Consider the following 26,572-nt stretch of genomic DNA (forward strand, 5'->3'; position numbering starts at 1 on the left):
TGTGTGACCCTGGATAAGTCACTTCTCCTTGTTTGCCTCAGTTTCCTCACCTATAAAATGAGTTGGAGAAGGAAATGGCAAACTACTCAAGTATCTCTGCCAAGAAAACCCCAAAAAGAGTCACAAAGAATCAAACACAACTGAAAAACAACTAAACGTCAACAACAACAAACCCTTTTTACCACTGTTAATGGAAGAAGTCATCTTTGACTCTTTCTCATCTTTACCATTCACATCCAATCAGATGCCAAGTCCTGTCATGTGGAACAAGGATTAGATTTGTCTGACTGGCCCAGAGATCAGAACCAGGAACCATGAATGAAAGTCATTAAGAAGGAAATTTAGATTTAACATCAGAAACAGTCATTCAAGTTGTCTAAAAGTGGAATTTACTTCCTCAAGAGATGGTGGGTTCTTCATCCTCAGAGGTCTTCAAGTCAAGATGGGAACAACTATTTGTTGAGCATGATCTAATGGGAATCCCTAAGTGTATGTGTCTGTATGTGTGTGTGTGTGCATGCACATCTGCTGGCACTCATACATAATAAGAAGCGAGTATTTATTATGTAATATATACTGGGAACTGTGCTACACACTTCATGAATTTCATCTCTTATGATCCCACCAAAATAATAGGTGCTATTATTATCCCCAATTCATAGTTGAGGAAACTGAGGCAGCATTCTATCCACTTCATCACCTAACTGGTGGTGACCATTCTTGACTAGAGGTCCACATGGTCTGATATCAGTGCTTTGGAAGATAATTTGGTTGGCTATGTGGAGGATGGATCATAAAAAAGAAAGTGCTGGAGGGAGGAGAAACCTAGTCATTACACCAGTACTTCCAAAACCCGGATATTATATCTTGCCAGGGGGCAGAAATACCCCCTTCATGAACTGTGGCAGCCCAAATTGCTAATCCTTTGATTGTCAAGTTGTTGATGAGTCCCTAGGAACCTAGCTTGGTCCCCTGAGGAAAGACATGGGTGCTTATTCTCAAAGAAATGACCAAATTTCTGCAATCATATAAATCTAATCACCCCAATATGGACATGTCCTTATGGTTACCACAAGTTAAATGTGACCTCCAAGTGACAATCCCCCTAAATGATCCTATCTAATGCCCTCTTTATTACATTAATAAACAGTTGAAATGAGTTCCATTAGGAATGTGCACCATGTCCATGAATCAGCATTGTAGAGTTTGTGTTTTAGAATTGGAAAAGGTCCAAGAGATCATTTAGTTCAATCCTGTCATTGAACACATAAAGAAACTGAGACCCAGAGAGATGTAAAGGGACTTTCCCAAAGGCTAAGACTGTTGGAATCAGGTGGGAAAGGCCACAGATTGAGATTTGGAAAGGATTTCAATGTCCACCCAGCTAAAGCTTCTCATTTTACAGATGAAGAGAGAAGCTGAGACCCAGAGAGATGGAGTCACCCAGGTTGGAAAGACTCAGAAATTCAACCCAAATTCACTTACTATAATTTCAGTATTCTTCTATCATATCTCTTTCTAACAAAAAGTCATTAGGGAAATTACAGATTTTATACTTGGTGTTATGCTAAGATATATTTTTTATTGTTTTGAATTTACTTTAAAAAATGGAATATAGCATAGATTTAGAACTGGAAAGGGTCTTTGAGGTCATCTAATTTAACTATATTTTATGGATGAGAACCAGAGAGAAAACACTTTTCCAAGTTCTTGAGAGCCAAGACAGAATGTGACCCCACATTCTTTGACTCAGGAATCCCTCATCCTTTTCACTACACCCTGGAGCTTCCCCAAATGTGTTTTATTTATTATTGTTCCTTTAAGTAAAGGCTGGTAAATCATTTATCAGGTATATTGTAAAGGGACTTTGAAATTTTTTCCCCAGGCATTGGCCTCTGAATCCCTTCCAACTCCCAAATTCCAGGATTCTGGGATTCATTACCTACTGCCTTTGTGTCCTTGTTTTGCCAAGCATCCTGACACAATTTGGAAACCTGGGCCAGAAAGTCCAGACGTAGAAACAAATCCAGATGTTTTGCAGCATACAGTCAGAAATGTCGCCAAGATTTCTTGATGAGATTTTTCCGATATTCATACATTCCCTCTCCTCTCCCATCCCCATATGAGCCAATGCTATTATCTGGACTGAGTTTCACATCTGCATGAAAAGGGGGCACAGGAAAGGAAAGAAAAAATACAAACAACTGAACTACAACTATGGTTAAAAAACCAAACTAACTCCAGAGGGAAACTTGCAAGTCTGTTGGAATGCTTTGTGTTAAGAGTAAGTTTACCTCTCCCTCGAGCCTGGAGTTGGGGAGTGGTAGGGAGAGATGTAAGTAATCATTTGGTGAACAGCTCCGCTGCAATATAAACCTAGGCTCTTTCACCTTCTAGGACCCTAATCTTCCTTTCTGCCAATTTCCCTCCTTTTTTGGTGTGTCCGGAGAAGTGATGCAAGGCTCCCAGAAGGATGGAGAATGCAAAAGGGATACACTCATCCATCCACCCACCTCTAGGCAGCACAGGCTGAACTGAAGCAAGGCAAAAGGGGAGGATTTTTCACTGTTGTCTCTTGGGTGAGGAATAACCCTAGAGAGTTTAATATGGGGGGAAGGAGTCTTAGAGATTATCCAGTCCAAACTGAGACTCAGACCACAAAGCCAAAAAGTGGCAAAGCAGAGATTCAAAACCTTGTCCTCTGATTCCAAACCCACTGTTCTTTTAAGTAAAAATAAATGGCCCTCCTGTAGGTCTTGAAAGTTTATTAAGAGTTTTACATTACTAATGGGGTCCAGTGGAAAAGACTCAGCTGTCATTGCTAGATCAAGGTGACCTTGTAGAACCTTAGGGTGGCTAGCACTGGCTCATCACTGAAAAACTGAGATGAGGCAGGGCCCCCTAATTGGCTACTGAGAAAAAAGAACTGATAACTCTGTGGATGTACAGAAATGAGTCACCTGTCTCTGTCTCGCTGTCTCCTTTTTTTTGGCGGGGGGGGAGGGGTTGCTTATCTCCCATCCAGCCCCCACAGTACCACAAGCACATGGACACTTCCGCTGTTTTTATGTTTGTCCTTTCTTGATCTCAGGTGAACAAGCATTCCATGATAGACACGGCATTTAGTAGATGCTTAGTAAACACTTACTGACTGACTGCCATGTCTAGGACTGAGAGTCACCTTTTGAGCTCAAATGATACAAAGGTCCTGGAACCAATTAGAAAAACCCTCAGTTGTGGCAATGGGAGGAGCCAGCTGTGTCAGAGAGAACAGCCACCATGAAAAGGAATGGCCCAGTCTTGGCCAACTGATTGAACATTGTGAACTCAAGATGACATGTAAATTGCCTGACTAGTAATTCTGCAAAACTGCTTTATGTTTGGATGAGGTTTAAATATTAGCTTCAGGCAATTGTAACCTTGGTTGTAAGTTAAGATAGGATCCTAGTCAGCTAATTCTGCTAATGGGGACTGATTTCTATTTTTTGCACTCCTTTTTGTGTGTAGAAATAAATCACTTGTCTCATCCCTGATACATATTCTACACCAAATATCTTTTTTACGCCCCCATTTAGGAGAGAGCTAGACAGGAACCATAAACTAAGGTTTATGCAATTTTCCCTCAAGACACTAGGCTGGCTGACTTCTGCTTCATATTTAAAGCCCTTCACAATCTGGCTCCAATCTATTTTTCTGAATAGGTTTCACATTGCATGGCTTCATGTGATCTGTGATCCTGCCCAGCTGGCCTCCTTACCCTTCCTTGTATGTGACTTTCCATCTCCTGACTCTGTTGTACTGCAAAGGCTGTATCCCATGCCTGGAATACTCTCCCTCCTCTTTTCAGACTCATGGAATCTCTAGCTACCTTCAAAGCAAGGCTCCAGGATCACCCAAGGTCTCTCCCAATCCCCCTTAGTCATTAGTGCCCTCTACCCCCTCCCAGTCCCCACGAATTATTTTTTACTTACTTTAAAAATTATCTTAGAATGGATTAGGGAGGTGTGTAGTGGACAGAGAGACAGAAGTCAAGAAGACTTAGGTTCAGATCTCTTCTCTGATACATCCTGCCTATCGGGCAAGCCACTTAATCTCTCAGTGGCCCAGATAACTCTAATGCTATAAGCTGAGGAGCACATGCTGATGCATATGGGTAGAGGTAATTCTTCACCTGTTTTTCCCTACACTGATATAATCACAAATCTGGTTTTAAACAATCATCTATCTTTCTCTCTCTCCCTTTATCTATCTGTATAAATCCATCCATCTCTAGCCAGCTAAGTATCTCCATCTATCTCTTTCCCTTTCTCTCTTTACCTACCTCCATTCATATCTCTCTATCACAATTCATCCATCCTTCTATCCATCTATTTATCTTGTCTCTATGACGTATCCATATCTGACATATACATATAATATGCTTATATAAACACACATGTGTACACATATGTGCACACACATATGTGTGTACATACATTGTGTGGATGTCCATATAAGCATATGTGAATACACACACTTATTTCCTCAGTAGCATACAAGCTTCCTGAGAGGAGAGAATACTTTCTTTTTATTCTTTCAGAATGTCTTAAACTTAGTAGGGGCTTAATGCTTCTCGAATGAATGAGTGAAGTCACTTGCACAAGTCAGGTATTAGGTATAGGATCTGAACCCAGGGCTTCCTGACTCTGACCCAGCACTCTATTTACTGTGTAACTCTGGCTCTTGATACCATGTTGCTCTGTCAGTTAGACTGTAAAACTCTTTGAGGAAGAGACCATGTTTTCTGCATTGGTGTCACTTTGGACAAGGCTTCACCTCCCAGGGCTAGCTTCCTCATATGTAAAAGGAATGGCTTGGGTTAGATGGTGTCTGAGGTCCTTTCCCACCCTCTGCCCACCACTTGGCAGTGTCTTGCTCATCTTAGGCTCTCAATACATTTTATTGATTATTCAATTCTAATGTTATTTATGACCATCCTAGAATGTGAGCTGGTACTTAGAGACTAGATGAATGTAGAAGCTTCCAGAGTTACCAGACCTGTACAAACTGATTGGCAGATATCCATTTTAAAAGGTCATTGAAGATATTTCTGAAAGACAGTAGATTTTGAATTTGAAGGGGTCTTTGAGGTCATCTGCCCCAAACTTTTCATTTCACAGAGGAAAAAGCCAAGACCTAGAGAAATCAACTAACTCTCCTAAGGTCACCCAGGAAGACGCAGAACTGAGCCAAACCTGGGTCCTCAGACTTCAAATTTAAAGCTTTTTACATCACCTCTTTTCTTAAAGGCTTATGAGATATGAATGGTGGTCTTGGGGAAATTTTCCCACAATACCCCAAATCTGTGGACTTAGCACACTATGTGCAAAGGAAAAAACATGGATGATAAAAACCTGGGTTAACCTGGCTTAAGCTTAATTAATCGATCAACCCACAATCACTTATTAATCATCTATCATGTTCCAGATGCTACAGAGAAAGGAAAAAAAACTGTCCCTGAACTCAAGATGTTGACATTGTCTCATTTACATGACATTCTATATTTTAGTCCTCCACCCCTGAAAAGCAAACCCTCCTCACTTCTGTCTCCTAGAATCCCTCTCTTTCTTCAAGGTCCTACCCAGGTGCCTCTGTCTACATGGAGCCTTTCATATATAATGAGCAATCTGACTCTTGAAAATTCTTTTGCACCATTTTGCATATACTTTGCCTTTACTTTTATGTACCTATCTATAGTTTCTTTCTTTTTTCCTATTATCTATCTATCTCCATTTGGCTTTTTCTATCTCTATTTTCATCTATATGTCTGATTTTTCCATCCATCCAACTATCTTTGTCTTCATCTGTCAATCTATCTCTATTTCCACCTATCTGTCCATCCATATAAATATCCATCTTTTTCCATCACCTTTTCTCTCTATCTCATCTATCTATCCCTATCTATTTCTATTTCCATCTATCTATCCATCCATCCATCTAACTATCCATCTATCTCTACCTCCATCTATCCATCTCTATTTCTATCTGGTATATCAGATATATACTCATATATACACACAGCATATATATACACATATATATAACATACACATATAAACACACATGTAGATATATACACATATACATGAGTGCATATCAGATCCCTCTAGAAAAGAGATTTTTCACCTTTTTTGTGTCTTGCATTCCTTTGACTATCTGGTGAAGGTTATAGACCTCTGCTGAGAATCATGTTTTTAAGTATGTAATACAGACTATATAGGCTCACAAAGGAATCCAATTATGTTGAAATAATTACTAAAATACAAAAAAAAGTTCCTAGACCCCAGAAGAGCCCCTTTAGTCAGAATGGTAGTGTTAAGTACCTTAAGGAGCTGTTTCTCCAGCACGTAGCACAGTGCTTGGGTTCCTGCAAGTACTAAATAAAAGGCTTTTTATTTTAACTTAGCGGAATTAAACTGATGTCAGTCTCCAGAAAAACTCTAGGAGAGATGACTTGTGAGCATTTTAAAAAGAGATTATCATGATCAGCCAGGATGAACTCAGATCAAACTCGCTTATTTCCATCATTTAATAGGATAGACTAGTAGACAAGAGAAATCCCATAAATACAGTGAGTCTTGGTTTCAGCCCAGCACTTGACAAAGTGGCTCATTCTATTTATGTGCACAAGATATAGTAAGAGGGAGGAGATGACAGAGAGGCTCACAGGTGCCACCAGGCCCATAGAGTGTTGATGAATTGACAAATATCAAAGCCAGAAGGAAGTCTCTAGTGGTGTGACTTGACATGGATGAAGCCACAGGAAGAAGACATGCTTGACTGGTACAGAGAACTCCAAATTTTGTGTCATTAAAGCCATACAAAATGCCATTAAATGATGATATTTTAAAAGACCTTGGCAGAAGGGAAGGAGAGGATGTCACTAATAAGAGAAAACACACAAATTCTAGGTAGAGAAACAATATGGGAAAATGAGTTAAGCACTGGATTGGAAGACCAAAAATCTGTGGGTTACCATCTTGACTTGGAGTATTGATTCTGGCTAATGCAAAGAGCAACTATGAGCTTCAGTTTCCTCAATGGCTGCCCTGCCTCAAGACGGCCACTGACAAATTCAAGCATCCATCAAGATGGCGTAGGATCTGCAAACATCCTGTGAGGATTGGTTGAAGAAACTGGGTGTGCTGACCTTGGAAAAAAGAAACCTCAGACTGGATACAATAGAGGTCTTCAAACACATGAAAAACTAGTATATGGGAAAAATGTGGTTTCTTAATAAATGCATGTGAATTAACCAATTGATTGATTGACTGAAAAGATTAATGCTTCCATTCAGTGTAGATGCTAAGGCCAGCAAGGCTCCTGAGTAAGGCCAATGCTGTTCACCAGTGAAACCAGCAGGCTCCTGGCTGTCTTCTCCAGCTCCTGTTAACCCCATCTGTTCTATGACACAGCCCCAGGCTATGACACATAAAGCAACTGAAAAAAGATCTCGGCTTGATGGAAGGAACAAGAGTTATGCTAAAATAGAATGCATGGCTTTGAAAAGTACTAGGCTTCCATCCCTGGAAGTGTGTGAGCTGGACGACTTACTTACCAGGGTGCTGGCATGGAGGGATAAGGAAAGAAGAATGTTATAGTGGCAACAGCACTGGCTCTTGAGTCGGAGGACCTGGGTTCTAATCCTGCCTATAACATTATCTGTGAGATCTTGGGTAAATCATTTAATAATAAGGATCATCCTTAACAACTCTGTTATGCTTACTATGTGCCAAGTACCGCTCTAAGCACTGTACAAATATGAGCTCATTTGGTCCTCATGATAACCCAATGGGGTGGGGAAGGGGGAGGAACTATTATTAACCTTATTTTATAAATGAGGTAACTGAGGCAAACTGAGGCTTGACTTGAGCAGGATCACACAGCTAGTAAGTATCTGAAGCTGGATTTGAATTCAGATCTTCCTGACCCCAGCCCCAGTGCTTTCTGTTTTCTCTAGCTGCCTCCCTGGGCCTCAGTTTGGTCATTTCCAAATGAGGGGAGTAGGCCAAATGGCCTCTGATGTCTCTCCCAACATTAAATTTCTCCAGTTCTATGAAAATAAAATTGGTGAACATTCTTTTCTTCTCCATCATTATAACTACCTTTCACTAGCCTAGTGAGACTTAACTGGAGGCATTATTTCCATTAATTACAACAAAACAGTTCTCTAGATGATCGCTCTGCCATTCTCAGATTCAATATCAAGTAACAAAGATGCAGACAGATTCAAATCATATGTGCGAGGCAGTGTAGCCCAATGGGTACAGAGCTGCCCTTAAAACCAGGAAGACTCAGTTTCAAGTCCTGTCTCTGATGTACAAGTGACTCAAAGACCAGAATTTGTAGGAAGGATGCTGATCTCTATGAGTGTAGGGAGCATCCTCGCCTGGGAGTTCCCTATATCAGTGAAATTGCAGGTCCAATCACCATCTCCATTCCAAATTAACATAGGAGATACAGTGAAATCAGAAACACAGAAAGGCAGCTGTATAGAAGACAAGCACATTGGGAAATAGTGAGCGTGGTGCTACTTTTGGTCACTGGGACTAACATACTCAAAATGTGCCAGGGTCATTCAGGAGAGGTCAATAAGGTCAAATGACTTGTCCAGGATCACACAGTCAATTTCGATCAGAGGCAAATCTTGAATCTGGGTCTTTGGGATTCTAGGACAATTCTCTGTTCACTATGCCATATTTCCTCTCAATTTAACAACAGACTCCACCTACATATTAATTTAAAGTTTATAAAGTACTTTGCTGAATGTTATTCAAATCAATCAACAAGCATTTTTTAATGGTCTGCTATGTGCTAGGACTTAAGGATGCAAAGACTTGAATGAAGTAGTCCAAGTCAAGGAGCTTATATCCAATTAAGAGAGAAAACACGCACATAAATAAGTATGTGTGTATATATGTGCACATATACATGCATGCATACATGTACACATCTATATACATGTATACAGATGTGTATTCATAATACATATTATACGATATGAGCTTACTTTCAATCAAGAGAGACAATATGTATAAATATGTGTGTATATGTGTATACACACATATCTATATACATGTATATATGTGTATTTGTAAATATATGTATGTATATGCTTATAATATATGAGCTTATATATTCAAACAACAGAGACAACATATGCATGAATAAGTGTATGTATATATATACATATACACATATGTTTATATCTACATATATTTGTGTGCTGTCTCTCGATTAAATATAAGCTCATATATATTAGTATAATAATTATAATATATAATTTACATATTTGTATAATATATGATATATGATATATGTAATATATATAATTTGTATAATAATATTATAATAATAACATATATGTATAATATATAAATATATGTGTATAGATTATATTGTATGTATATTATACATAGGGTCACACTTAATATGTGTCCATATTTACTCATCTCTATTTAACTACAAGTAGGACACAAAGGTAGAATGCTTTCTAAAAGGTAAATGGTCATTTTAAATGCTGTTGATCACCATGGCAGAAGGTTCCAGTATCTGTCTATGCGTTGATTAGCTTCTTTTTTCTTCCTTCCTTCCTTCCTTCCTTCCTTCCTTCCTTCCTTCCTTCCTTCCCTCCTTTCCTCCTTCCTTTCCTTCCTTCCTGCCTTTCCTTCCTTCCTTCCTTCCATCTTTCCTTCCTTCCTTCCATCTTTTTGTTCTTTTTTTGTAATATCTTTGGTACAGATCACAGAGATGCTGAATGAGTTGTATCTCTGATCACAAGGGGAATATTCACACTAAGATAACTGATCTCTTTTTTTAAATTAATTAATTAATTAATTTTATTTTTACCATTCATTTCCACAAGACATTGAGTTCCAAATTATCTCCCCATCTCTCCCCTCCCTTCACCCCAAGACACTGTGCATTCTGATTGTTCCTTCCCCCAATTTACCCTCCTTTCTATCACACCCCTCTCTTCCCTTATCCCCATCTTCTCTCTTTTGTTGTAGGGCAAGATAGATTTCTATACCCCATTATCTGTATTTCTTATTTTCCAGTTGCATGCAAAAACAATTCTCAACATTTGTTCCTAAAATTTTGAGTTCCAACTTGTCTGCCTCCCCACCCATCCCCACTGAGAAGGCAAGCAATTCAACGTAGGCTGTACATGTGTAGTTATGCAAAAGGCTTTCATAACAGTCATGTTGTGAAAGACAAATTATATTTCCCTCCTTCCTATCCTGCCCCCTATTTATTCTATTTTTGACCTTGTCCTTCCCTAAAAGTGCTTACTTTTAATTACTCCCTCCTCCCATTTGCTCTCCCTGCTATCATCCACCCGTACACCCTACTTATTCCCTTCTCCCCTACTTTCCTGTGGTGTAAGTTAGATTTTCATACTAAATTGAGTGTGCATGTTATTCCCTCCTTAAGCCAAATGTGATGAGAGTAAGCTTCACTTTTTTCCTCTCACCTCCCCGCTTTACCCCTCCATTGAAAAACCTTATTCTTGCCTCTTTTATGAGAGATAATTTGCCCCATTCCATTTCTCCCTTTCTCTTCCCAATATATTCCTCTCTCACCCCTAAATTTTATTTTTCAGATTTCATCCCTTCCTATTCAACTCACCCTGTGTCCTCTGTCTATATGTATATAATCCCTCCAACTACCCAAATACTGAGAAAAGTCTCAAGAGTTACAAATATTATCTTTCCATATAGGAATGTAAACAGTTCAACTTTAATAAGTCCCGTATGATTTTTTTTCCTGTTTATCTTTTCATGCTTCTCTTGATTCCTGTGTTTGAAATCCAAATTTTCTATTCAGCTCTGGTCTTTTCATCAAGATGGCTTGAAAGTCCTTTATTTCATTGAATGACCATTTTTTGCCCTGAAGTACTATACTCATTTTTGCTGGGTAGGTGATTCTTGGTTTTAATCCTAGTTCCTTTGACTTCTGAAATATCATATTCGAAGTCCTTCAGTCCCTTAATGTATAAGTTGCTAGATCTTGTGTTATTCTGATTGTATTTCCACAATACTCAAATTATTTCTTTCTGGCTGCTTGCAATATTTTCTCCTTGAACTGGGAACTCTGAAATTTGACTACAATATTCCTAGGAGTTTTTCTTTTGGGACCTCTTTCAGGAGGGAATTGGTGGATTCTTTCACTATTTATTCTACTCTCTAATTGTAGAATACCCGGGCAGTTTTCCTTGATAATTTCATGAAAGATGATGTCTATGCTCTTTTTTTGATCTATGGCTTTCAGAGAGTCTCATAATTTTCAAATTGTCTTTCCTGGATCTATTTTCCAGATCAGTTGTTTTTCCAATGAGATATTTCACATTTCACATCTATTTTTCATTCTTTTGGTTTTGTTTTGTAATTTCTTGGTTTCTTATAAAGTCGTTAGCTTTCATCTAATCCATTCTAATTTTAAAAGAAGCATTTTCTTCAGTAACCTTTTCAATTTGGCTAATTTTGCTTTTTAAGGCATTCTTCTCCTCATTGGCTTTTTGGACCTCTTTTGCCATTTGGGTTAGTCTATTTTTAAAGGTATTATTTTCTTCAGCATTTTTTGGGTCTGCTTTAGCAAGCTGTTGACTCGCATTTCATGATTTTCTTGCATCACTCTCATTTCTCTTCCCAATTTTTCCTCTACTGCTCTTACTTGATTTTCAAAATCCTTTTTGAGCTCTTCCAAGGCCTGAGACCATTGCATATTTTTTTGGAAGTTTTGGCTCCAAAACCAAAGATGTAGAAGCCTTGACTTTTATGTCTTCCTCTGATGGTATGCTTTGTTCTTCCTCATCCAAAAGGATGGAAGAAAATATCTTTTCACTAAGAAAGTAGCTTCCAATAGTCTTATTTTTTTCCCCTTTTTGGGCATATTCCCAGTCAGTTACTTGACTTTTGAGTCCTTTGTGAAGTGGAGGGTATACTCTAGGGACCTATAAGTTTTCAGTTCCTCTAAGATGGCACAATCAAGGGAGAGGAGTTTACTCCTCTCCTGTCCTACCCTGTGATCTGGGAGCAACCACAATTTTTTCTGACCAAGATTTGTGAGTAGGATTCCCTCTCCACAGTCACCACTATCTTCACCAAGTCAGTGCTCTTCCTCACCCCAGGACCACCACTCAAGGCTGAGATCCAGATCAGCCACTCAATTCCCCTAGGGTCTTTAGGTGGAGGATTCCAAAAGTGGATGCTGCTGCAGCAATGGGTGCTGCCACCCTGGGGCAGGGCTATGGCTGGACCCTGATCCTTTGTCTCTCAGGTGAAAGAGATTTCTCAATGACCTTTGAAGCTGTAGGTGTTTGTGGGTTGAAAAACCTGGGAACCACAGCTGTTGCCTGTGATTTCACATCCTGAAGCCTGCTCCAATCCTGTCCCTGCGGCACCATACAACCAAGGCTGGGCTGCACTCTGCTCTGTGCTCAGTGTGATAGACCTTTCTTGTCAGCCTTCCAGGCTGTCTTGGGCTGGAAATCTCTTTTACTCTGTCATTTTGTGGCTTCTGCTGTTCTTGAATTTATTTAAAGTCATTTTTTACAGGTATTTTATGGGCTCCAGAGGTAGAGGTAGAGCAGGTCCATCCTTCTACTCCACCATCGTGGCTCTTCCCCAAGATAACTGATTTCATGGGAAGACATGGAAAGAGTAGACTAAAAGGTTTGAATTACAACCAAAGTTAATCCTTCTATCCCACACAGTACAGGCTTGACTTGTGCCTGCCAGTCTCTTTCCTCCAAATGGAGGCCAACAACAGTATGTGAGGGAGGAAGATCCTTGTGACCCAATGAGCTGCTTTTACAACAAGGATCATCCAACACTCTTATTAGGTACTAATCGTATAGGAGAGGAATAGGTGTAACTACTGACCTCCCTTCCCTCACCTCCCTTTCCAGAACTATGTGCACTAGTTAGATACTACTAGAATATTATCTGTCCCCTTCTCCTAAAAACAAAACCAAAAAAATAATATTTCTGAGAAATGATTCTTAATAGGAATTTAAGTGGAAATTATAATTATTCACAGATCTAACGCTCCTAAATTAAATGCTATAAGAACACCAAAAATAGGGAGAAGAAACCATAGTACAAATTGTTCTGACTCAGGAGAAAAAGAAGTAAAGAGAAAAAATAATTTGACTCCACAGTGTAAAAAAAAATATATTTTTCTGCCACAGAGCTACCTTGATTACATACCAAGTAGAAAATTACCACCTCCATGGCCTATACACCTACACCCATGTCACATATTATGTGATGCTATGTATAAATTAGGACAAGTATAAGGACCCTCTACTCCCCAAAAAATCTTGGTCACTAGCCTGTCAATAATCCTACCATAGAATTATTCCTACATTCCCAGATCCATTCCCAGGAGTGACTTATTAAGATGCAAATATCCAATCCCTGCTGTTCTTTGATCTAGTTTTAGAAATGGTTGCAATACTAATTAGACAAGAGAAAGAAATTAAAGGCAAAAACAGAGAAGAGACAAAACTTCCTTATTTGTCTATGACATGGTGTTTTCACAGAAAACCCCAGAGAATCAGCAAAGAAATAAATGGAAACAATTAGTAACTTCCCTAAAGTCAATGGTTGCAAAATAAAACATTGAAAATCAACATAATTTCAGCAAAAATAAAACCCAAGTAGTAATAACAGAAAGAAGAGGCTTATTCAGAATAAAATAAAATGCCTTCTAGTGCTAAAAATAATATAATTCATGATTTTATAGGATTATTGAGCTAGAATGGGCCTTAGATATGATCAAATCATCTTGTTCATTATGCAGAAGGAAATGAGATTTAAAGACGAGGATATAAGTTAAGTATGACTCCAAACCCAATGTCATTTGTTTCTACCATAGGACTTAAGCCATTATAAGTTACTGAGGATAAATTTGAGAGATTAACATGCCAAGACTTTTATGGGAAGAGCCATCAGTGGAACAAGTTTTAATGGAGGTGGGAGGAATACTTTCAGAGTGTCCAACATAGGGCAGATAGGTGGTGCAGTGGATAGGGTGTCAGGTCTGGCATCAGAAAGACTTGATCCTTACAACAACAAAGAAGATGAATGATAGTAATAACCTCATTTTAAAGGTATAGGAACTGAGGGTGAGAGAAATTAAATGACTTATCCAGGATCATACAGCTAGTAAGTATAAGCTAGCGAGAGGCTGGATTTGGATTTAAGTCTTCCTAATTCCAAGTGCAAAACTATATCTGTAAAAGCAGGTAAACATGCATGGTCTGGTATTGGAATCACAAAAACAAAATTCAAAATGATCCCTCTCCTCAAGAAACTTTCATTCTTTTGGGGGGGAGGAGGGAATATAACATTTAAACAAGTAAGTATACACGTGCTAACTTGGGGCAGATGGAGAGAATACAAATAAGCGGGGGGGAGGGGGGGGGAGCCGTGGATCAAGAGAGTCCCAGTGAGGACTCCCAAGTAGACAAGGGACAGTATCAGGCCACAAAGACACAAAAAGACAGGACAATACCAAAGCCCAATTTTGCCAGCTTCCTCATCACAATGCTTTTGAGCAGGTTTAATCTCCTTCCCTAAGACTCTTGGGGGCATCATTTGCAAACAATCAATTCACAAGTAATCCAATCCATTCCAACCCCTCTCCCTACCCCCAAATGGCTCTTTTATGGATCAAATCTCCAGTTGTTCATTGCTCTACAGAGCATGAAATATTTTTAACAGTCAGAGATTTGTCCTAGAATGATGAATAATGCATGGCCAGGCAGGCACAAATAGAAACTGTGGAGGTCCATGCAAACTCATTCTCACAGCTCCATCACTTCCCACATATCCCAAAGTAAGAAGTGCCCCAAGCAGGTCTGAGCATCTTTGGAGATATGCCAGTGAGATTCAGTCGAGGAAAAGACGTGACTTATCAGTTGTTTCCTTTAGCACGGTAACCAGAATTGTCCCATTAAAAAGAAAAAAAGAAAGCTGGACAAACAAAACTTACTTAGCCTGTTGGGTTAAGAAATATTTTGTGTTCTTAGGATTTAGGAGATACATTCATTCATTGATTTTTTTCTTTTATTTGCTTATCTATTTATTGCAAGTGATTTTAGAAACAGAGCAAAAAGGAAAAATAAATAAAGTGGAACTGAAGAAAAAGGAATGTATGGAGAGGGAAAGGGAGAGGTCAATATCAAATTACTCTCATTGGAACTTTCAAGCCCCAGGCCAAGTTTCCAAAGACAACCGGTCTGCAGATGTTACCTCTCTTGCCAAGAGCAAGAAGGCTTAGTCACAGGGTTTGGACCTGGTGACTATGCTAACAGGTGGTGGGAGCTCTGATCATCCAAGGACCCCCAGGGATTCTCAAAGGAATTGTGTTGGGAACAATGGATAGGATGCTGACCAGTATGTGGTACATACGGCTAGCTCTTGGGGTGCCTCAACAGCTAGGGAGCAGGAAGAGATTTGGGTAGACAGCTGGCAGCACATCCTAGCTCTGGATTTTAAAGAGGTTTCTGGTGGGTGGGAGTGAGCTCCATCATATTACTGATAAAGAATTTCACAAGGAAAAGATGTAAAGGAGATTGCTAGAGAAATGACTTGATTTACACAATAGCTTTGCCCAGGGCAAGCCCCGATTGTGGATACTTCTTGGCAGGATATGTGTGGGAGCCTGATGAGGTTATGTTATCCATAATTAAACAGGATTCTATGGTGTATAAGCAACCTGAAATAGTCTTGAACTGAGCCTCCTTTTCCAACCACATCCAATTGATCCTTCTGGGGTGAGAAGGGTACAGGCTTTGGCATAAGAAGACTCCTTTCTCCACCAATCAGCAATGTCATTTCATACTGTTTCATGTATAATAGGAGGGGATTGGTCTATTCCAAGGATTCTTAACTTTTTTTGAGTTATCAGCTCTTTGGAAGTCTGGTGAAGCCTACAGACCTCTCCTTAAAATAATGTTTTTAAGCATGGAAATAAAATACAGACAATTACAAAGAAAACCAATGATGTGGAAATAATTATCTGGATTAAAAAAAAAAGTTTATCCAACCTAGGTTAAGAATCTCAGAATTAGATAATCTCTAAAATTCCTTCCAACTTCAATATTTTATGATTCTAAGATTCTGTGATCAATGTAATAATATATGAAACATTTGCGATTTTAACACTGCAGAGAAGTCTTGGTATGGAACCTCCTTTCATCAAGTGAATCCAGATTTGTCTGAACAAAGAGCCAGAAAGGCATTGTTATACAATGGAAAGAGCAATGGAGTTGGTGTCACAAGTTCAAACCTTGGCTCTGCCTTATTAACTAGGTGACTTCTTAATCTGGGGCCTCTGTATCTTCATCTATAAAGTGAGAGGGTTAGCTTTGGGTCCAGGAACCCTGAAAGGTTCTGTGAATAGATTTTAGGGGAACTATGAACATGAGTGGGAAAAAAAATATATCTTTGTTTCAATAATTAGTTTCTTTAGTATTTTATTTTGCTCACTTAAAATCATCAGTCCTAGAAAGGGTCCATAGGTTTTACTAGTCTGCACAAAGAGTTCATTATATGTACAAGGTTAATAATCCTGTTCTAGACATCCCTAAGGTCTCTTCTAGTTCTAGATTTATGATACTATCTATGGCTTAGTAGATAGGTTTGGGGAGTCTGTGACTTAGTATATAAGTTTCCCATGGTCACACAGTTAGAAACTCCATGCCTCCCTGACTGATTTCAGCCCTCTAGCCTTGGTGGCAAGTCATTTCACTATTAAGTGTCATGGAGAGAACTACATGAGTGATCATTTACATATTCAGTCAACCCCCAAATAATGAAAATATAGGGTGTCCATGGTGATGTTTAGTATAATTTAATGGGGAAAAGTCTTAATTCATAAATCATGATTCTGAATTCTTAGATCATGGATGTATGGCCCTAAGGGGCTTCAGAAGTCAGTTAGTTCAACTCCCTCATTTTATAGATGAAGAAGTGAAACTGAGAGATATTAAAGGACTTGACCAAGGTTACTCAGGTGGTCTTGCAGCAAAACTGAGATCAGAACTCAGACCCTCCAACTGAATCCAATGGCTCTTACTGACAACTCTCTCTCAGATCCATCTTAGTTACCAGCATGCTTGGGCTAAGTCAGCCCCATCTATAAAATAACTACATTATGAAGACAGCGCAGAGACAAATGAGTACATCGGAAGTAAGAGTATCGTATGAATGTCCCAGTTTATCAAAGCAGTGACAGTGCTGGGATTAAATCAGAGAAAAAGAAATTAAAATTAAAGCACCAGGAAAATAAACCACTTCACAAACCTTGATTCCAAGCTCTATATTTTCTCCTCCATATACATCCATCCCTGGGTCCAGGAGGCCTATTTCCCCAAAGAACTTCCTGTTGACCACAAAGGAACACCCGATCATTGCTGGAGTCCTACAGGAGAGAAAACAAGAGACAGTGAGCTTGCTTTCAGTATCAGACGATGCATGTTCCCAAAGAGAGAGGTAGCCCATGGCACAGGTTATGAACTTAGATGTGAAAGGTCTCTTAGAGTCCAACAGGTATGACTGACTCACTTTACATATGGAGAACTTGAGACCCATAGAGTTTAAGTAACTTCCCCAGCATCACACAGAACTCTTTCCACTATACCCTTGCCTCTCCAGGCCTCACTTCCTTCCTCTATAAAATTTGATGAGATCAGATTATTTCTCCATCTGTTTTCAGTTTTGATCAAGTCAAACTACTTAAAATAACCCTGACCTACAGACCCAGTTTTGCCTTGACCTGGCCCAGGCTTTGACTGAATATTCCCGACTACATTGGTATCTTTGTTATTCAAACAACTTTATAGCACAGCCTCTGCAGGCTGGACTAAGAGTCGGGAGACCTTGGTCTAAAACCTGATCTTGCAATCACTTTGCTCTGCAAGCCTGGGCAAGTCATTCTCCCTAGGCCCCAATTTCATCTTTTGCAAAATGAAATAGTGAGTTTATAGCGGTTCTTTTTGTGGTGGCAAAGAATTGGAAATTGAGGGGATGTCCATCAATTTGGGGAATGGCTGAACAAGTTGTGGTACGTGTGGTATACATGACATATGTAATGCAGTACTATTGTGGTATATAAGAAATGATGAACAGGAAGACTTCAGAAAAAACCTAGGAAGACTTATATGAACGGATGTTGAGTGGAATGAGCAGAACTAGGAGAACATTGTACACAGTAAAAGTCATATTGTGTGATGACTGACTTTGATGGACTTAGCTCTTCTCTAGGATCTAAGACAACTCCAAAAGACTCATAATGGAAGAAAGAGATCCACATTCTGAGAAAGAACTTTGGAGTCTGAATGCAGATGGAAGCAGACTATTTGCTCTCCTTTTCTTTTGTTTTGTTTTGTCCCTTCTTTCTCTTTCCTCCCATTAGTTCTAATTCTTCTTTACATATGACTAACGTGAAAATGTGTATTTGTCCTTCATTGCCGAAGAAGACTATGCCATCAGAGAAATGATGACATGACTTGCACTTGACTTTGTTTTGAGTGAGGGAGGGCTGTGCAGGTCATTAGCCTCACTTCTCCTCTAGAGCCATCTGAATCTAGTGACCAGATATTCATTGAGATGACCCAGGATGATGCAATTGGGGTTGAGTGACTTGCTCAAGGTCACACAGCTAGTGAGTGTCAAGTGTCTGAGGTGAGATTTGAACTCAGGTCCTCCTGACTCCTGCACTGGTGCTCTATCCACTGCACCACCTAGCTGCTACTAATGTGAAAATATATTGAATATGAATGCATATGTAGAGACTATATCATATTGCAAACCATCTTGGGGAGGAGGGAGGATAGGGAGAGAAAAAAATTTGAAACTCAAAATCTTATGGAAGTGAATGTTGAAAACTAAAAATAAACTAATTTTAAAAAAGAGAAAAAGAAAAAAAATGAAGTAGTGAAATCGCTCTCAATGGAGTCTTAGCGGGAAAACTGGATGACCACTTGGGGAAGATTCTGGCTGACCTTTGAGGACCTGTCTCTTAGATTCTGAGATCCTCTCACTAGAAAATCTCTGAGGTTATTTCTAGCTCTAAAATTCATTGGATATATAATAGAACTCACATTCTATCAGGAATGTAATGAAAGCTGATTCCACAGGAAAGGCAGAGCTAATTGACTCCTCAGTCAGGGCAAAGAAAGCTGGAGCATGATGAGAGCGCAAGAGAGACAGGGGAAGGCTAGATGTACTGTGAGTGGAATATGGCCACCAGAGACACAGACAAGGGATTCCTAGAGACCTCTAGGGGAACAGGGCAACTCACTGAAGCTAATGGGCCAACTTTGAGAAGGGGAAAGGCTAGTAACCCAGAAGATTTGCCTCTATCTCCTGTAACTATGAAGTAACCTAGATCTCTCAGAATAATACATTTCTATGATCAAATCATAGATTTTAGAGTTTAAAAGGACATTTAGAATTCATCTGAACTGGGAAGTTTTGTTTTTTTTAACCATTTTTATAATTGAGCCAAATACTTAGCATGTAGCCCTAACACATAATCAAAAATATGAGGCTTGGAATGGATGGCAGGTAGGCACAAAAGAGCAAATTATTTTTGATGTGGGATGGGGTAGATAGTTATCAGTCAACAAAAGTTTACAGAGCACCTACTATGCGTCAGGCATTGTGCTAAGCTTTGAATATTCAGTAATGAAAATGACACAGGATTTTGCCTTGAGGAGCTGACATTCTACTCAGGGAGACAAGTTTACAGATATCAAAGACAAAAGGGAAACAGTCCCTGCCCTCAAGGAGTTTATGAGGGGTCTTTTACCTTTTTTGTGGGCCCTGGACCCCTCAGACAAACCAACTGGGGAAGCCCATGAATCTCTTCCCAGAAAATGGATTTTAAATAATAAATAGAACGGAATACAAAGGAAACCAATTATAACGATTTTTTTAAGTTCACCAAATGCAGTCTAAAAACTCATTTGCTACAGGGATAAAACATGTCAGAGGTCCAGCTTGACTCAGTAAGAGCTGGCTTTGGAATCCTGTCTAAAACACTAGTTGTTTCACCATGCCCATGTGACAGCCTCTCTGAGATTGTTTCCTCATCTGTAAAATATACTAAAAAGCCTCTAGGGTCCTTTTCCTCTCTAAATATATGATTCATGATCCTAAAAAGGAAGAAAAAGTCTCCTTCCCAGTGCTGGGAAAGACTAACAAGTAGAGGAGACAGCAAAGGTTTCCTGGAAGAGGTGAACTCCAAAGGGATGCCAAGAGAAAGACAAGAAAAAGGAGAATATTCCAGGCCTAGGATCTTAGGGTCCTTGATGAGAGTTGGGAGAGACTCCAATGGCTGTCTAGTCCAACTCCCTAATTTTACAGATAAGGAAAGTGAGGTTGAGAAATGTTTAATGATTTGCCTAAGGTTACAGAGACTATGAAAAGGTACAGACAATTAGAACAGGTATTCATGGGTCACAATGGAAGGAGAAAGTAAACTTAAGATAGAGTCCTAGGAGGGCTGAAATTAATCCATTAATCAACATTAGTTGCATCTGACTCTTTGTGATCCCATTTGGGGTTTCCTTGGCAGAGATAGTGTAGTGGATTTGCCATTTCCTTCTCCAGATGAGGAAACTGAGGCAAACAGGGTTAAGTGGCTTGCCCAGGGTCACACAGCTAGTAAGTGTCTTAGGGCAGATTTGAACTCAGGTCGTTCTAACTGCTGAGCTGGTGCCTTATCCACCATGCCACCTACTATATACCAGGCACTCTGCCAGCCACTGGAAATATAAAGACAAGGTATGAAACACCTTTCAAGAAGTATACATTCTTATGATCCTGCCCCCCACATTCCCCTCCCCTCCTCCTTGCTGGCAAATTCTAACTGAGATTCCTTTCTATTGACTTTGGATGTATCTTCTATGAACAAAGTAGTTTGGACTGCGTCTTCCTCATTAGAATGTCAGTTCCTTGGGAGCAGGGACTATGTTTCTGCCTTTGTTTATATTTCTAGCTCTTAGCACCATACCTGGCACAGAGTGTTTGCTTAATAGATATGTGTTAACTGATTCACATGAACAGGTATGAGCAAGCAGGGAGAATAATGTTAGCAGTTGCTCTTAATCCTATGAGCTAATCAAGAAATGAGGGATAGGTCTTCCCCTAGTCCCAGAGACAGAGAGCCCTGGGCCATGGGAGGCAAACTATTGGCTCATAATAAGTGAGAATATCAAGGACATTTTTGGAGCTCCAGGGGTAGGTTGAGGAAGTCTCTACCCCCAGCCTGCCTCCCTAGAGCTCCTAGTTCTCATTTGGTCTGAGATTTGAACAATAACAATGAAACATCCAAAGTGTGGCCAAGTTCTGCCATCTGGGTAGAGGGAGGCTGAACTTTCCCCATGTTCCCGTGGGTTTCCATGGTTCAGCACTATGGAAGTGATGCTGGCGTCACAGCTTCCATCCCAGCCTCCCTTAGTACTGCCTGAATCCCCAAATAAACAGTATCCAAGGCATCTCCTCCTGGCCTCCTCTAAAGCCTTGATACCTGACGGGTACCAGAGACAGGTGGTGAGATGAAGGAAAAAGAAACCTTTTCAGGAAGTGTAAAATGTCAGCCCAGCTCAGGAGGGCCAAGGCTGTAGAAAAGCACCCAAGGAACATGTATGAGGGGATCTAAGAGCAAGGGGGGAGCAGAACTTGGCTTGGGAAGGGGATGGGGGCAGCCTGCAGAATCAATGGAGGATGCTGAAGGCAGCTGTGCTTGCAACCCCAGTGCTGGCTCAGTCTTTCAGAGAATGAGCATCTACCGCCCTTTGTCACCTAAAATTTGGCTGCATTTGGATCCAGTCCCTGGAAGTGTTCTTTGCAGTTCAGTATAATTTGGGAGTTGTACAGATCTTGTGTTATTCTGATGTGTTTGTGGATCATGAGCCCTCTGCAGTCCTCAGTGACTCTTTGCCAAATGGAGTCAGGAAAAACCAGAGGACCACAGATCTAGTTAGCATCACTCACCTAGCAACTTTCTGATGCAGGATTTGAACTCAGGTCTTCCTGACTCCAAGTCCAATGCCCTAAACACTAACCCATTCCACCTTAAACCCAAATCTACGCCATTTTATATTAAATTCTTTGGCACAAACTACAACTGGAAAGGAAATGGAGAAATGAGACACTGCGGGGTGTAAGAATAGTTCAAAAGGTTATATGGAAAGGACAATATATTTTTGACTCAGATGTTCCACATTCTAAGATGCCTGGAGCTGAGCTTTTGGTTTTTCAGTTATTAAATTTGCCATTTAAATTATGAGTTTAATAATCACCAACAAAGTCAAGAATTCTAAGGTAAAAAATTGTATATCTCCCTCCCCAGGTTCTATTTCATATTATGTAATGCCCATAGTAGAATGTAAGCACTTTGAGGGTAAATCCTGTTATATGTCATTTACACAGTACTTTATTAAGATTTGTAAAGTGCTTTTTTATCAATATTGATCATCTCCTTTTATCAATATTGATCATCAATATTGATCATGTCAAAGGAGTGGAGCAAGCACTGTATATATTATTAACTGCATGAGAAGAATGAGATCCAGAGAGGGTAATCAGCTGGGCCAGGGTCACATAGCTAGTAAGTATCCAGAAAAGAATTTGAATTCCGGTTTTTTTGTTTGCTTTTTTCTGATTCCAAGTCCCATGTTCTATCCATTATGGCCTATTAAGCTAAGTCTTGAATCCCCATCACCTTATCACAGAATCTAGTACATGGCAGATGCTAAATAAATATTTGCTGACTATAAAAACAAAACAATTTATTTGCATCATGGAGGATGAAGAATATAAAACCTGAAAACATTTCCAAAGGACTCGATGCAAAATGCCATCCACATCCAGAGAAAGAACTATGGTGTGGGAACGCAGAATGAAGAGACTATGTTCTCCTTTGCTATGTTTTGTCTTGTTTTCTCATGGTTTTTCCCATTCTTTTTAATTCTTCAATGCAACATGACTAATGTGAAAATGTGTTTAATAGGAATGTATGTGTAGAGTCCATATAAGATTGTATGCCATCTTGGGGAGGTAGGGGAGAGGGAAGGGGAGAAAATTTGGAATTTATGGAAGTGATTGCTGAAAACTGAAAACAAATAAATTAATAAATTTTTGGGGGGAGGGGAGAATATTAAACCTGAATGTGAATTGAACAACTAACTGGTACAGTGGATAGAATACAAGACCTGGACAGGTCACTTAAGCTCTGTCTGTCTCAGGTTCTTTATCTGTAAAATGGGGTTAATAATGGTCCCTCTGTTATCAGATTGTGGTAAGGATTAAATGAGATAGTATTTAGAAAAGTGCTTTGCAAATATTTAAGCACTGTAGAAATGCATAATAACTGTATATAAATACATGTTAGTTGCTATTATTATCACTAATACTACTAATTGACATTTGGGCATTTACTCACAATCCTATGAAGACAAATACATTTTGGGGGTTGAGGGAGGCTAAGTGTATAAGTAAATGACAGGTGTGAAGACTAGGGAGAATGTGTATGTGGGGGGGCTCCATTTTTATTTTTTAACATAACTATTTTTTCTAAAACTCGATACCTCTTGCTCTTACATCACCCCCATTTCTTGATGTATACCTCATCGGTGCTTAGAGAGGAATGTGCCTTATGATAAAGAATAAAAAAGAGGAAAACACACAGTTCAGCAAAACTAACCAACATATTGAGAAAAGATAGCATTATCCACGATGCTCTACACCCATAATTCCCCTCCTCTGCAAAGAAGTAAAGGGGAAGAGTCTTCTCATATTTCTTCTTTGTAGCCAAGATTTACTATTGTGATTTCACAGCATTCATTATCAATTGTTATAATTACCGCTTTTAGTGGTTCTTCCTTCCATTTACACTGTTGTGACCGTGTGTGTGTGTGTGTGTGTATGTGTGTGCGCATATTGTTGTGTTTTAAGAGGAATATGGGGAATACAAGAAAGTACGGGAAAATTTATATAAACCAATGAAAAGTGAAGACAGTAGAATCAGTAAAAAAATATGCACATATACATATATGTGTATATATAATAAGCAATGTGTACTTTTTCTGGTTTTCATTGCTTTCATGGACTACAACAATTTTAGACGTTCACAGCGTCCGCTACACTGAGCAGGAGCAGGGAGAAGGCATTTACTAAGCATTGGCTACATCCTAGGCACTGGGTGATGCATTTCAAAGATATCTCATTTGAGCTCCACAACAACTCTGGGGGGTAGGTGCACTGATTATTCCCATTTTATAGTTGAAGAAATGGAGGCAGAGAATCTGCCCAAAGTCACCGGGGAGCATCAGAATTGGGATTGGAAGCCCAGCTGCCTGATCACCATTTGGGTGATCAGAGTGATCCCTCTCTTCCCAAATAGGAAAAAGAAAAAGGAACTATGACATTTCAGGGCCCATTTTTGTTTCCTCCTCATTTAAGAGAAGACAGCCTTTGGGCCCAAATGTGGAGCTAATGAAGGGTGGCCAGTGGATGGTGGGGACATAGGATTTGGGAATCCTGTTTACTCATCTTCCACTCTGAATGCTGGACCCAGAGTCAGGAGGCCCTGAGTTTGATTCCTGATTTAGACACTGGCTAACCCTAGGTAAGTTATGTAAAAGTTTCTGAGTTTTAGTTTCCTCATTTATAAAATAAGGAGGTTGAACTCATTGACGTAGGAAGGAAGGAAGGAAGGAAGGAAGGAAGGAAGGAAGGAAGGAAGGAAGGAAGGAAGGAAGGAAGGAAGGAAGGAAGGGAGGAAGGAAGGAAGGAAGGAAAGAAGGAAGGAAGGAAGGGGAGAAGGAAGGAGAAAAGAAAAGAGGAAAAAAGGAGGGAGAAAGGAAAGAGTAAAGAAGGAAAAGGGGAAAGAAGGAAGGGAGGGTGGGAGAGGAGGAGGAAGGGAAAATGGGGAGGGGGAGGGTAAGGGAGACTGAGGCATCCAAAATTGACAGCAGCTGAGATTCCTTTTGTTATGAAGCAAGTGGGCCTCACTTCAAGATTTCTGGCTGTTGCCAGAGACCAGGGATGAAGTTTCAGGGGAGATGTTGGCCAGCTTGCCTGGAATTCTCCACTGGCGCAGATCAGCTATTTAATAGGGAGAGCCTTGATCGTCTCTGCTATATGTCAAGATATCCAAAGAGCAAGAAGTGATGTTTTCTGTCAAATAGAGGATCTGGGGCTCAAATCTCTTGCAAATACATTCCAACCCCAGGCCAACGGTTCTCCTGCTTAATGAAGGACACACTGACTCTCACTGCACAGAAGGGTTATTCAGTCTACAAAAATAAGGAAAGATTTCCTTCTTTGGAACTGGGATGCTTTATCACAAAGAGTTTCCCAGCTCACTGTAAAACCCAGGCAAATATAAAAGAGATTCAATTACATTTGATTCCATTAAAATCAATTTAAGTTGACAGTCTTTGTGGAGCACCTGCCATATACATGACACTCTATTAGGAACTGTGGAAATAAATATAGAAATCAATAAATAAATTTAGTAAATATAAGTAAATAGAATGTATAGATATATAATTTACATATTATATAATATTGAATATATATTTAATATGTTGAATAATTTATATATGAAAATATAAATAGATACAAATACAGAAATTAAAAGGTATTAGCCCTCAAGGAGCTTCTGTTCTGTTGGGGATAGGAGCAGGGCATAGGATCCACTGCCCCTGGGCATAGGCTGGCTCTTGAAGATGCTCTCCTTTCTCATACCCATCTTTCAAAGTTCAGCTCAGGTTCAGCTGATCTTTGAGGGGATCTTCCCTGATCCCCTCACTCATCCGGAATTTCTGCCTCCTCCATAGCCTTGTATATATATTTTGTATTTACTTACTTTTATACTCATTGTTCCTGCCCTCCACCTAGCCCCACTCCCAGAATAGAAGCCTTTTGAGGGCAGGCTCTTTTTATGTTTTTATTTTTATATCAATAGGATTTACCAACATGGTACAGTAGAATGAGTGAATTTGGGGTCAAAGGACCCAAGAAAGGTGACTTAAATTGGGGGCTTTTAATCATGGACCCCCAAGTGATCCTTGGAGAGATTTCGAGGCGTTCATGAACTTGCATGGGGAAAAATATTCCACTTTTATTTTCACCCATCTCAAATAGAAGTTTAGTATTTCCTTCAATTCCTTGAAGGTATTATTATTCTAAGAAGGGGTCCACAGACCTAATCAGATTTCCCAAGGGGTCCATGACAAGTTAAGAATCCCTGTATTAGAAATCTGCTTTCCTTTCAGATGTAAAAAAATCATCTTATTAGCCTGGTTTTAAGTTCCTGCATATACCCTTGGGGAAATCATTTTACCTCTTTGCCTCAGTCTCCTCCTCTGTAAAAGGATGACTAGATGATCTCTGAAGTCCTTTACTGATAGAACTCTGGGTTCTAGAGTCAGGAATACCTACATTCCAATCTGGCCTCAGACACCTGCTGTGTGACCCTGGACAAGCCAGGGAATTTTACTTTACAT

General features: G+C 39.6%; 1 protein-coding gene across 3 annotated transcripts in view; it reads right to left on the minus strand.

The window, feature by feature from the left end:
- GALNT17 (polypeptide N-acetylgalactosaminyltransferase 17) overlaps nucleotides 1–26,572 on the minus strand; it is a 441,101-nt gene that overhangs the window by 102,122 nt on the left and 312,407 nt on the right. For all 3 annotated transcript variants that reach the window (XM_072640115.1, XM_072640116.1, XM_072640117.1), the window contains exon 6: nucleotides 17,355–17,472. In XM_072640115.1, coding sequence (XP_072496216.1) covers nucleotides 17,355–17,472 — 118 coding nt within the window. The remainder of the gene's footprint in view (nucleotides 1–17,354; nucleotides 17,473–26,572) is intronic.

This window comes from Notamacropus eugenii, chromosome 2, assembly GCF_028372415.1.
Source record: "Notamacropus eugenii isolate mMacEug1 chromosome 2, mMacEug1.pri_v2, whole genome shotgun sequence".
Classification (NCBI taxonomy): Eukaryota; Metazoa; Chordata; class Mammalia; order Diprotodontia; family Macropodidae; genus Notamacropus; species Notamacropus eugenii.